This window comes from Pholis gunnellus (assembly GCF_910591455.1).
Source record: "Pholis gunnellus genome assembly, chromosome: 11".
Lineage (NCBI taxonomy): Eukaryota > Metazoa > Chordata > Actinopteri > Perciformes > Pholidae > Pholis > Pholis gunnellus.
In genome coordinates, this window is record NC_136538.1 from 12988591 (window position 1) to 13001944 (window position 13354).

The 13354-nt window shown below is 41.7% G+C and overlaps 1 protein-coding gene across 1 annotated transcript in view; it reads left to right on the plus strand.

Annotated features, from left to right (window-relative positions):
* Positions 1 to 6889: 6889 nt before the first annotated feature.
* Positions 6890 to 13354, plus strand: part of LOC306702735 (A-type potassium channel modulatory protein KCNIP2-like) — a gene marked incomplete at both ends in the record, with an annotated part of 80654 nt that continues 74189 nt past the window's right edge. Inside the window, one exon of the mRNA XM_079168401.1 lies at positions 6890 to 6962. Within this exon, the coding sequence (XP_079024527.1) occupies positions 6890 to 6962 (73 nt within the window). The remainder of the gene's footprint in view (positions 6963 to 13354) is intronic.

Sequence of the window (13354 nt, forward strand, 5' to 3'; positions counted from 1 at the left end):
AAGAATTGGAGTGTCATGCAACAAAGACCCCTAGCCGTACACAAACTTGGGACACTAGGTTCATGGTCAGCACCCAAACCCCTTAGGCACGCTTTATCAGCAAATACTGTTGGGAAGAAGTGTAATGCCTCTTAAATCATGTGTTTATCAACTTCACAAAGAACCTTTTTATGTCTGCAAAGTCTCAAAATGTTCATACTGAATGTATCTAGTTTTTCCTACAATATCTCCTGACAACTAAAGCATTATTAAAGGTTTGATGGTTTGTTTAAGTATGTTAAAACGCTTTGTCACGGTTAGGGAAAGATCAATCCACTTAGTTGAATAATTAAAGGCGTGAACAGACAAGACCCATTGTGGGACTAAACCTAGTACTTTCCTGACCTTTTCCAAGTGTTTGAAAGCCTAAACCAGACAGTTGTAGCTCTGCAAAGCCCGGTCTCCAGTGTCAACGTCCTGAGATTTGTAAATGAATGTGACCGGTCCTGGACTGGAAACACAACCAGTGAACATAATCCGGGCAGCAATTATACCCTTGAAATCATACTGTATCAGGCAAAAACATTCTGCAGTTTATGAATTAATTTTAGGAGACATATGATGAAGACGCAATAACACAACAGTTTTATGCTAATGTGAAAAGCCAACTTACTGCCGGCTTTTTAAAATGACGTCGCATTAAGCAAACTTTGAGTCTTTTACTGTCGGACTGTATTTTAACGTGGCACAAAGCAGATGGATGATTTATGTAAACACCAATTGTCTGGTGCTTAACCATCATAGGGGACACCTCTGGGTAATATGCTCCAATTTTGAATGTGTGTGAGAGTCTGTTTGTCTACTTTTCCACAGATATTGGTCCACTGTCTGGACAGAAATGACACGTCTGGGACAGACTCCTCAAGGACACACGGCGGGAATAAAGATGGCAAAAAAAAACCAGAGGAAGAGGAAATGAAAAGTGAAGCAAGCGAGTCAGATTGAGGGAGAGAGAAAACATGCACTTTACACTCATGAGTAATTCATACAGGTTTCTATTCTGACTGGTTTTCTTTCCTCCAGGCCAATAAACATAAAGAGATGCAACATTATTTGGCTGCTCTCTATAGTGTGCCAGAGCTGTATATCTTGGCAGAAGGAGAAGAGGAAGGTTGTACTTCTCGGACGCACACACTGTCATAAATTGACCACCCAGATGACAACTTCTGGCATGACTGCGTGTGTGTGTGTGTGTCACTCTGTCTCGGAGGTTGTCATCCCTGAGGCAAACGGTGGCATCTGTCAAAAGCTATCACAGGTTTTAAATGCTCGCTGAGACAGCAAACATACCTGGGGTCAGGGGTTGTCTTCCTTTGTCTGAGACAGCGCCAGGAAACAAAATAAAGACAATTACAGCCGACCGGGATTAGAGTGAAAATAAAATAAATCTGTTCATGTTTTCCGAAGGTCACACGCTTCCTGTCCTGAAAGACGTCCTCGCATACAGTATCTCTGGATTATAGGACGGGATGGAGGCTTCCGAGAGACGGGAGATACAGAGAGAAAAGAGAATCCGAGTACGGCGGGGACAGGCAGAGAGCGAGAGCGGACAGTCAGTTTGGATTAAGGTTCCAGTGGGTTTGATGAAAACAGACTGAACTGATAGTAGGAGGTATAAATGGGAATAAATGGCTGAAGGATGGAAGCAGAGGGATGAGGAGAGAAACTGTGACGCTTTTAAATGCAGAGGATAGCGTGTGGTTTGGAGCCTGCCGATATTTGAACTGTATATAAGGAAGTGATGTTTATGGGTCTAAAGGGCATTCTGTACAGAAAACTCACTGCAGATAGAAAGTAGTTTGGTGCAGTTTAGAGGTTTATGGTCAATTTATGTCAAGTACATTTTCATCTTAGAGCCAATATTTACAACATATGGTTTCATCAAATGAGTCCCTGTGTGCCCGACTTCAAAGTACTTTGCCATTACATCTGGAAATTGGATGATATGTAACTAAACAAGTTAGGCTTTGAACAATAAAAAATGTTTCTTCATTCAGGTGGCAGAGTGGTTGTCTAAAAGAACTAAAATAATTCAAATTTAAAAAATATTTGAAACCCAGGTTGTGTTTTTGTATATAAAATCAGTATATTATACCAAAATTGAGGTTTTCAGCACTTCTAGTTCTGCTACTTTCCTCCTTTGGCATGTGAGATAAGAAATTTTAATGAAGGGCCACCGCATCAAAAGAAACAAGAATAGATGCATAGATAAGTTGAGAAACCTTTTTTATACTAAATGCACCATCCAATGTTTGTTACTGCTGTTGTTTTGTAGTGTAGCGATGTGTTTGCTAATCTATTGAGGCACAAACTGTCAAATTCATTAGAGCCTGGACGTTTGCATGTGTGTCTGTGTCTCACTGGACTTCATCAATCAGTCAGTCAGCCAGTATTGTGACTGAGGCCAAGCTGACAGCGCTGTGCTGGAGGTCGCAGGCTGTGGTGAATAATGAAAGCAAGTGTCATTTAGACGTTTGAAGTGATTTTTAATACCGCTTAACAAGGAGGGTTTTCTTTCTACTTTTGGGAAGCTCGGGGCCATACAAATACCATCAGTGACAGGTTTGTCTAAGTTAGTGCATCTTATTCCCTCCTGTCTGCTGAGGAGAAGAATTGTTCCGGCAAAGAGTGGTTACCCTTCTCTCACATGATCCTACAGAAGCTGCATATATGAAACATTTTGTTTGAGGAAAAGCTTTACATAGAAAAATCCTGCATTGTTTTGCTATTGGGCAGCTTGGGCCCTGCTGATTTGATTCTGGTTGACATCACTTTAGCTATATGATTTGAGCGCGCACACACACACACACACACACACACACACACACACACACACACACACACACACACACACACACACACACACACACACACACACACACACACACACACACACACACACACACCTTGGTTTTGGAATCCCGGAGTTTGTGCTATTAATATTCACAGTGCTGTTCGGTTCATGAGCGAGTTGCCAAGGACAGGGGACTAACCTTGGGGTTGCAGTGAGAGCCAGAGGGTGCATCTCGATAGTTTGATTAGTGTGCCTCCCTCTTCTTTCCTCTCCATTCTTCTCCTCTCCCACACTGAGTTTTTATCAATAACTTGCAGACACTAACAACATAACCTGTTTGTCCGAGTGTGTGTGTTTGAGCTTTTGAGTGGGTGTGGATAATCCGGTTACAAAGTGCTGGAGGTTCGTGGGTAGACTGGGATTAAACTAAAGCTAATTCAGGCTTGATTTGAATTTTCCAACTTCCAACGTGCAGCTAAGCTCACACGCACACTGACAAGTCCGTTTTTCTATGTTCAGTTATGAAATGAAAGAAGCTTACTCTAAATTGCAAACACCAGCATGGGTAGTCATGTTCCAGAGAGAAGATGTATGATGAGTCATTGCTGAATGGGATCACAGGCTAACACTGTCAAATCAATGAGAATATAAAGCTGTTATGGGAGTTCAGTAAGCTTTCACAAAATTGTAACCACTTATTAACAATAATCTCTTTGCTGTTGATAGTAGGTCAACTGTGATTTAGAATCGCAGGCATGAAAATAACCTTCTCTTGCCCTTAATGTCTTCTGATGTTGAAAATACGGATGCAAACAACATCCTGCTAACAAAGCAGCAGCAGACCTCCCTAACCAGCTGGCATCGTGCCAGGTGTCTGCTATTCTGTTCTGGGATACAGCAAGGTTGTTTCTGGGTCACTGTGCAGCTAAGGACGTGTGCACATCTGCATCTAGGTTTTTCTAGAAGTCCCGACCCCGCAGTCACAGACAGCCTCCTTAACTATGACTCGCAGATTCTTCTTTATTTTGGCTCTGATTCGCTAAATCCCCTCTAACTCACCATGAATCGATCTCCCAGCGTCCCCCATCCTTCATTCTTGCACACTCCTCCTCGCCTTCATTTAGAATCCAACTCTCCTTGTCTCCTTTTATTTACCACACACAGAAATCCAATCACTAACCAATCATCCGTATCCGTGAAATATTTTGTTGGTATTAGATGACAGAGAATCAGGCCTTGTGGTTATTGTGGGCCTCCCTCTGTTTATTGGCAGCACGCAGGGCTCAAATGAGGCTTAGCAGGGGGAACATCCAACTCCTCGTGACCTTAACTCAACTCTTTTTCAGGGTGTTTCGGTGCCTTTCAGTCATACTTTAAACTCAAAATGTAAAGAACCACAGATAAACCAACCATGTAGGCATCTATATGGTAATGAGACTCGTAGATTGGGTTATCAGGATGTGGCCACCTGCTCCTCGAGATTCATCAAATGAACAAAGCTAAGCCTGGTAACATTACGGCTTCTTGTTGTTGTGGGGTTAAAAAAAGCAAGTGGCAATAATAAGAGTTCTGACCAAACAGAGTCGGTCTAATGTACCGAGGCCAAAGTCATTTGTGTATGCTCCCAGTGTGTCATTAATGCCTGCAAACACAGCAATTTTCACCTAAGAGGGATGTTAGTGAGTCAACCCCACATTTCTTTTCTGTCTGGCAAACACACAAGAAGCTAATTCTTAATTATGCTGTATAATGACTCAATGGCAATTTCAATCAGAGGAGTGAGTGCAGCTTTGTCTCTCGTTGAGACCAGCCACTGTGACCAGCTTCATTTAATGGTATTGTAGATTCCACAGGTGTCAGCATGTCAGTTACAAGTAACAGATAACACTTATTAATCACACCTGCAAATGACTATTTAGGCATTTTTCCGCAAAATGGTTTAGTGCATAGTCTAGAAATATTACACTGAGTTATTTATAAAGTGATATCTGATTTGAATCATTTGAAACCAACACATTAATTTGATGTGTCCTCCAATTAGGTCATGACACTGTTTAAGATACTCTCAGCGCTATAAATTGTACAAACACAGATTCTCAACATTAGCAGTGTTGCTCTCAGCTGGTTCACTGGCAAAGTTGGAGAAGTAGTTTTTGAATTGATGAAAAAAGATAGTTTGAAAGAAGGGTTCACATCCTGCCTTACGTTTGCACCTGTGAACACCTGAATAATCGCTGCAAGGAGTGGGATCGGATTGTCGGATTGTCAGGTGCAGCCTCCCCTCTCCTTGCATTAGAAAAGTGTGTCGGAAGGGGCCTTCTGATGCTGTTGGACGATCCCACAAGCACCCAGTTTGAAGCATACTGGGCCCTTGGAGTCTATGGTAATCAACATGACTTTCACAGCTGACCTCCTTTCTCTGTGAAAGTCAAAACTAACTTCTTTCAGCTGCAGTCTTTCAAGGCACTCTGAGACCTCACGTAGAACTAAATCAAATAAGATGATTACGACATCGTATCTCTCACAGAAGCCAAACCTTCATCAACAACACCATCCTCCATCAGTGCCACACTTCACTATATGTTCACATAACCGGCAGGTCAAGGGCAACATCTCATGTGCATTTGCATGTGCACTGCCACATGTGACAAATGTACACTTCAATGGTTATTACAGTGACCGATATGACACATGAGGCAGCCCCATCTGAAAACAATTGGTCTTATGGCCAACGTTTTCGTGACACATGTCTGATTCCGATGTCAATTGATTCCTGAGAGATCAGGATGGATGACTGAGCACAGAACAGGGAGGGAATCTAGCACCCAGCATTCTACAGTTTACACTCTTCATTCAGCGGGAGTCAAAAGAGTGTGAACATCTAAATAAAAGAATAACTTCACCACACAGTTACTATAAAAAGAAAGTATTACAATAATTCATACTACAAGCTACAAACGGATGGATAGAGGGATGGAGAGCGCTATTGATGCAAATCCTGATATAATGTAGGAAAATATGGCATCAAAGACAGATTGCGTGACAGATTGTGACCAAATGTAATTCTGTAAGCAAGCAGGAGTGAGGCAAAGAGAGGAAAAGACACTGAAAGGAAGAGGAGGAAAGGGATAGACGCAAGGCTTCCCAGAGCCAGTGAGTATTTATAGATCAGATATAGTCAGAACCTCTGCCTGGCAGCAGCAGTGTGCTCCTTGTTGCTCCTGCTGATGTCTCTGTACAAATCAGACACGGCTTTGACTCAGTGGAGAACATCAGGAGAGGATTTGATGGTAATGGCAGAGTGGCAGGCTGACGACCAACTCACTGAGTGAGATTCTGTATGAATGGAGCCAGATAGATATCGCTGGTTACACTTTACAATACGATACCCAAAATGTGAGTTATTACTGGGGAAGGAGTGAGGAACGAATCAGGAACGACATGATAATTATTGATATATTATATATATTATCTGAAGGACTGTAGTAGATATTGATGAGTTTCTAGAGAACAGACAGGAATAAACAATATCATTGATAGATCATTAGGAAGGCGAATGATTAGTTCACAAGTATCTGTGGGGTTAGGGTTAGGGTTAGGGTTAGGGTTGGGGAAATGTTGGGGAACTCACCATTGTCGTATTCATATTTTGGCAAAGTTATGATCTCCAAAAAAAAGCAAACCAAAGCAATGTATAGATAGATGTTTTCTTTTTAATATATGTTTTTCTCTTTGTCCCCACTGTCTGTGTGTGTGTGTACGTGTGTGTGCTTGCGCGCGTGCCAGCCCGTGTGAGAGTGCCGACCAGAAGCGCGCTTGGTTCACTCCTCCTGGATGCCGAGAGCGCACACAGAAACAGACACGGGGAAAAACAACTTACATGGCTCTCTCTCTTTATTTGTATCTATGGCAAATCAATTATGACTTCTTAACGGTAGCATACTTGTAGCCATCTTACGTGAAGGCGTACAACAAAACCACTCTTGTTTTCACACGTAGAATCGCCAATATATCAGCTCTTTGCCACAGTTCCACATTCCGGCGCACACGGGGAAAATGAAGGCGAAAAACCGTGACCAAAGCTTGTCGGACTCCAGAGAGCTGGACGGATCCTATGACCAGCTCACGGGTGAGTAAACCGGCGTCTGAAACACACCGGTGCATGTTGTACGATTGTATGCAAAAAGAAAGATTCAATATGTTTGGCTGATAATCAAAGAGGAGCCCGGGTCCACCTAACTTCAGGTGGCTTTGCAATATCTCAACCTGTTCGTCATTCATCTTATCACCTAAGGAAAAACGACTAAATATGTTACATATATTGACAGTTCATTTGTAGAGCAAGTTTATAGGCTAAGTTAAGTCTTTCTCATATAACCAGCTTCCGGGTTAACACCATTTTTTTTTATTCATGTAGTTGCTGTTTTACCAAAAGTAGTGGAACATAAATGCTACCAGCCTTCTTTGGGTAAATAAATACATTTTATTATTATTTATCCGAGGGGATAAAAGAGAGAATGGCGACGAGTTGAAAATATATATAATTGGAAAAAAATACACATTGAATCTTGTAATGCTATTGTTGCATGTCAGTGTGGTTGCATAATGTGGTGCGTAATGTTGGATGACTTTTAAGACAACAATGTGATGCTTGCTGGTGCCGGCTCAGCTATGGGAGACCACCCTATTGTCGATGTCTTGAGCTGTTGTGTAAAGCGCTGCGGGGCGGGTGGGTAACACCTGTCTGACCGATCTGATGATGCCCGAATTGTGGAGCAGATTCCCCTGCTTTGGTTTGTTATCACTTCTGACTCTCGCGTCGCTGTGAGCGCTATCCGCCGAAGTCTGGGTTTGTAGTTTGAACAAGAGCTGATGTTATCTGCAAGCACAGCAGACACCTGAGCCACACTTAATGCCATGTGGATTTTCAAACGGGGTCAATTTATGCACACTTTCGTTTGCTGGCGTCAGCTCTGTGGATTGAATAAAAACGTGTCCCTGTATTCTGCTTTATTTCCCCTCGTGTGTGTGTGTGTGTGTGTGTGTGTGTGTGTACTTGGTATCAGTATCAGTATATGACACTTGACACACACACCAGTTTTATCGCGTTATAATGAAGCACTTCATTGAGTGGCAGCGAGCTTTCCTGCATATACCTGCGCTTTGTATGTGCTCATGTGAGCTGAGCACTCTCTTGAGGTGTTTCCCTGTCACCACAGCCTCTCATTGTCACATTAGAGCCCACAGCTCTTCCCTGCTTATGTGAGAACCGTTTGCATGTTAATTGCCAGCTGTTTAAAGAAAATGCTTGCTTTAATGCCTGAACACATCTCAGGCCTGCAGAGGGAAACAGTGCCTGTCCAGACAGCTGTGTGCCTCTGGCTCCACGGGAACACTATAATCTCATTTGCACAAGTCCATGCATTAGCAGCTTAACAGCAGCTCTGTCCCAAATTGAATTATTATATGAATTGGTTCCTACATTATGAAAAGATTGCAAGGTGTCTCAGTGAAACCATGTTTGTGTGTGTGTGTGTTTAACAGACCTTCAGCATGTGTCTATCTTCTGCTGGGTTTGTCTTTGAATAGTTGTGCATGTGTGTGGGTATGTATGTGTGGGTGAGTTCGGAGGCAGCAGCTTCACTTTTCTACAGTCCATTGTTGAAAGTCACAAAAAAGAAAAGAATTCAAATTTGTTCTGCCGAATTCTAAAACATCCATCAGGCTTTAGTACTCAATATGGGAAATGTAAGTCATGTCAGCCAACCCACACAGTGTGCTGGCCGTCATGCCTGGACAAACACGGAGCCTTGCACGGCTTCTAAGAGACGACACAACACACGTCAGCAGCTTGACTTCTCTTTTTGTCTCCTGCTGCCGTGGAACTTCACCTTTTGCTCTGTAATCATTTGCAGATTAGTGTGCAATACACACCTGCGAATGAGATGCATTATGGAGGATTAGTAAATGTGACAGTGAAGGAGATGAAACTTTCTGTAATGTAAATCTAAGCTCCTCAGAAGAATCATTATTTTGTCTTCACTCTTTCCTCTTTCACCTCCTCCCCTCTCTTCAGTCCGGCTTGTTGAAGTGGTCCCCTGTGTCTGACTGTCCCCAAGAAGTCATATTGCTTTTTTAATAGTTGAGCGGGGGGAGGGGGAGAGGGACCAAGTCATTCAGTGTGGCGGAGCAATTTACTCGTGGCATAGTTTTTAATGACTTTTTCGAAGCTTTGAATTGCATGGTTGATTAATCTTTGTAAGACGCTGTCAACTCAAAAACATACTTAGCCCCGTTGGTTTGGATGGTTATTAAGGCTGCCTCTTACCAAGAAGAGTCAGTGTAATGGAGATATGATGCAGCTAAATCAGTGGAGAAATATTTCCGGTCATAGGATTTTTCATATACACAGAGCAAAGTGTGTGTGTGTGTGTGTGTGTGTGTGTGTGTGTGTGTGTGTGTGTGAGAGAGACAGAGAGAACAGGTGATTTTCTGCATAATTCCCACTAAAATGCAAAAGTATGGGCTATAGGGTGATGTGAATGGATTCTTAAATGGGTTCTCTTGTGTGGGAAGGACAGTTACAGGTGAGTCACTCTTCTTACTTGCAGCGAGATAGTGTGTGTGTGTGTGTGTGTGTGTGTGTGTGTGTGCTGAAAGCAAAGCTGACCTGTGTTGCTTCAAGGTAGTGTGGGTGGTCTCCTATCACCATATGAGTGAAATGTAACCCTCTCGAAATAACTCCCTCTCAGCCTGCTACATTGTACTGTAAGTGCGCCCCACTGTGTGTGTGCATGTGTCGGAGTGTGTGGTAGCCTGGCGTTCCCCGTTGTGTTGAAGAGCACCGGCTGAGAGAGATGAGAGGTAATTATAGAAGCGTGGTGCAGTAATCTCCTCTTCCACCTCACAAGCCACACTCAAGAGAAATCATATCACCTACACACACACACACACACACACACACACACACACACACACACACACACAATGGCTTCTCTCTACATATGCATCTATTATCTCAACCTTGTCACGCTTCCTTCTCTTCGATCCAAGTCCAGAATACAACCCTTAGTTCTGTGAGGTACTAATAGTGTGCATCATCTCATGTTGGTGTTTTTAAATATATCATTAAAACTTTTGAGATATATTGTTCGTTTGCATTGTGGTATTTGCTTTATCACGCCACTCTAACTTGATGTTCATTTATGATTTGTTCTTTTTTACCTTCAAGCGCTGAAGGATCTGTCAAATCCAAACTTGCCAAACCCTTGTTTTCTTTACATCAATGGTCAATAGTTTAACCATACATGTACGAATGGCTGGAGTGCAGAGGGATAATCTCCACCGCTTTAGTGAGAAATCTGTTCTCTGTTTAGAAGTCAAAGGATTAGTAAATAAACAGGAAATTCATTCAAAGTCATTTTCTAAAGCAAAAATGCCCCAAATCTTGTAATCTTTGTTTTGTTTGGTGGTCAGCTCAAAAATAAGTATGATTGAGTCCAGAAAATGGGGCATTCAAGTTTATTTGAAAATGTGTGCTCGTAATAAAGACACACTCGGATAGAAGACAATATCGTGTATAAACACCTTCTTGTGTGTGTGTGTGTGTGTGTGTGTGTGTGTGTGTGTGTGTGTGTGTGTGTGTGTGTGTGTGTGTGTGTGTGTGTGTGTTTGTGATATTCACTGTGGCGGATAGGTCAGGTAATGAAGTCCATCTCTTAGATTAGCTGTATATCCATTTTGGCAAAGTGAGCTGATTGCCCAACTCTCAACAGTCAGCACAATTGAAAGCACAACTTGCACACTCTGGCAAATAAGTGTGACCCTACTTCTTACTTGATATTTTACCTCAGTAAACATTGTAAACATGAGTTTATGGTCTCAATCGCTAGTTTCAAGTCTTCTTCAATACAGCATGATGCTCATTTAGTAAATTATAATCCATTAGAGTTAAATAGACCATAAAGCGGAGTATGCTTCAGGGCGGGCTTACTGTGATTGACAGGTCGCTGCCGCTACCAGAGCCGTACACGACGTCTTTACGTCACTCCTCCGCATTCCAAATATAGTAACTTCCCTTCATTGGTTGCAAAAACAACAACATGGCGACCGCGAAATTGCCAAACTCGAGGCCTCAAAACGACATTCCACAAACCAACTGTTGACGTCACAATGACTAAGTCCACTTCTTATATAAAGTCCACGAGACAAACATTTGTTGTAGGTTTCCATTCAATTGTCAAGTGAAATTTATCGAGCTTTAGAAATGTTGCAAACAGAAATGTGAATTGGGCGCATTTCCATGAACTGGTTGAAGTGGAGCGAATAGGTTTGGAAGATTGGTCAGAAGTTGGCTAGTATAAATGTTTCCTCTTCTACTTAAAAATGTGCATAATGCTAATAGTAATGGCAACAAGGCCATTCACTCATAACTTGAGGTGAAGTCTTACTTAACCTATACGTAACAAATATGTAGAATGTCCTCTACAGCTGACTTGTCTCACGCAGCAGCTCGGCTCTCGGCTCTCAGAGAGATGTTTAGCCTTTGATGAATCTGGACAGTTCATTTCTCTCACACAAATGCACACACAGCTCTTACAGTTTTTTTCAATTGCTAACAAGCAGTGTTCAATACTGAAACCACATTTTCAAAACTCTTCACACAGTCTGCATTACCAAGATTCATTTTGGCCAAACAGTTAATCTAACCTCCAAAACTCACTCAGACCAACAAAACACTTCATACATGTCTCAAAATAAGCTCGTTCCACCGATCACTGGCAACAAATTCTCATTCAGAAAACATGCATGTCACTCAGAACACACTGACCTAAAAAACACCAGCAACAGGGAGCATTACATAAATCATGAACTTTTATTTAGTTAGAATGAATTTTCACATAAACAGTATTTCAATATAGAATAACAGATTTTTAATTTATTGAATGTACTAAAGCATACGTATGTAACAAGAATGAATCAGAAATATTTTTTCTTTTTTTAATATAGTACTTTATTTGTGAAATTTATTTAGAAATTTAGACATATTGTACTGTACTGTAATATGTATCATCTCACCTGTTGTTTTGCCGGAAAATTTGTATTACAGTATTGACGCAACTGTTGAGCGGGGCAGATTAGGTTGCACCCTTAGACCGGCCTCTCTCAAAGTGAGACCGTGGTTTACAACATGGTCAGTAATTGTGGCCCTTATTTCATCCGATATCACCGCTCTTGGTCTTCCTCTCCTTTGTCCTCCACGCACTCTCCCTCGTACCACTCCTCTTTCCCCACCAACCTGTCTTCTGTGATCCATATTTCCAAACAAAATCAGTTCCAAGCTATCCCCTTTTACTGAAACATGGTAATTAGACTAAAGCAAGACACCTGGGTTGGCTTTGAGCTGAAATTGCAATTAGCTTGGAATGATTATTATTTCATTTTCATTCATTTTCTATATTTCAAAATACAGTTTTTTTCAATTGCTAACAAGCAGTGTTCAATACTGAAACGACATGTTCAAAACTCTTCACACGTTCAGCAACACACAAGTGTCAACGGACCAAACTGTGAATCATTTTTCATTGCTTTCAGACTAAATGCATTCAATCACCACATTTTTCAAAATTCACAAACACTTTTGTCATTCATACTCCACAAACTGCAAAAAACTATGTATTTGCAGGACATTTTTCATATGCTAACACACTGCTTTCAAAACTGATAAAAGCACATTCAAATCAGAATGATGGCAAATTTCAAACATTTCTGCAGTAATTATTTTGAAATATAGAAAATGAATGAAAATGAAATAATAATCATTCCAAGCTAATTGCAATTTCAGCTCAAAGCCAGCCCAGGTGTCTTGTTTTAGTCTAATTACCATGTTTCAGTAAAAGGGGATAGCTTGGAAATGATTTTGTTTGGAAATATGGATCACAGAAGACAGGTTGGTGGGGAAAGAGGAGTGGTACGAGGGAGAGTGCGTGGAGGACAAAGGAGAGGAAGACCAAGAGCGGTGATATCGGATGAAATAAGGGCCACAATTATTGACCATGTTGTAAACCATGGTCTCACTTTGAGAGAGGCCGGTCTAAGGGTGCAACCTAATCTGCCCCGCTCAACAGTTGCGTCAATAATACAAATTTTCCGGCAAAACAACAGGTGAGAAGATACATATTACAGTACAGTACAATAGGAGGAGTTTTCTCTGCATGGAGGTGGAAGGTTTATGACCACCATCCACATGACCAGATGACTTTACTGGAGGTAATGAATGCGGGGTGTGGAGACATTTCTCCTGAAGACTGCCAGGGTTGGATTAGACATTCCTAAAGATACTTTCCAAGATGCATTGCCAGAGAAGACATCAGATGTGATGTTGATGAGAACATGTGGCCTAATCCAAGCGAGAGGGAGGACTAGAACCATCACAGAACTTCACAACGAGTGATTAGACTACAAGTGTTGTTGACTTTTTCTTTTTTTTGCCCTGGAATTTCAGGATTTTTTTTTTCTTTT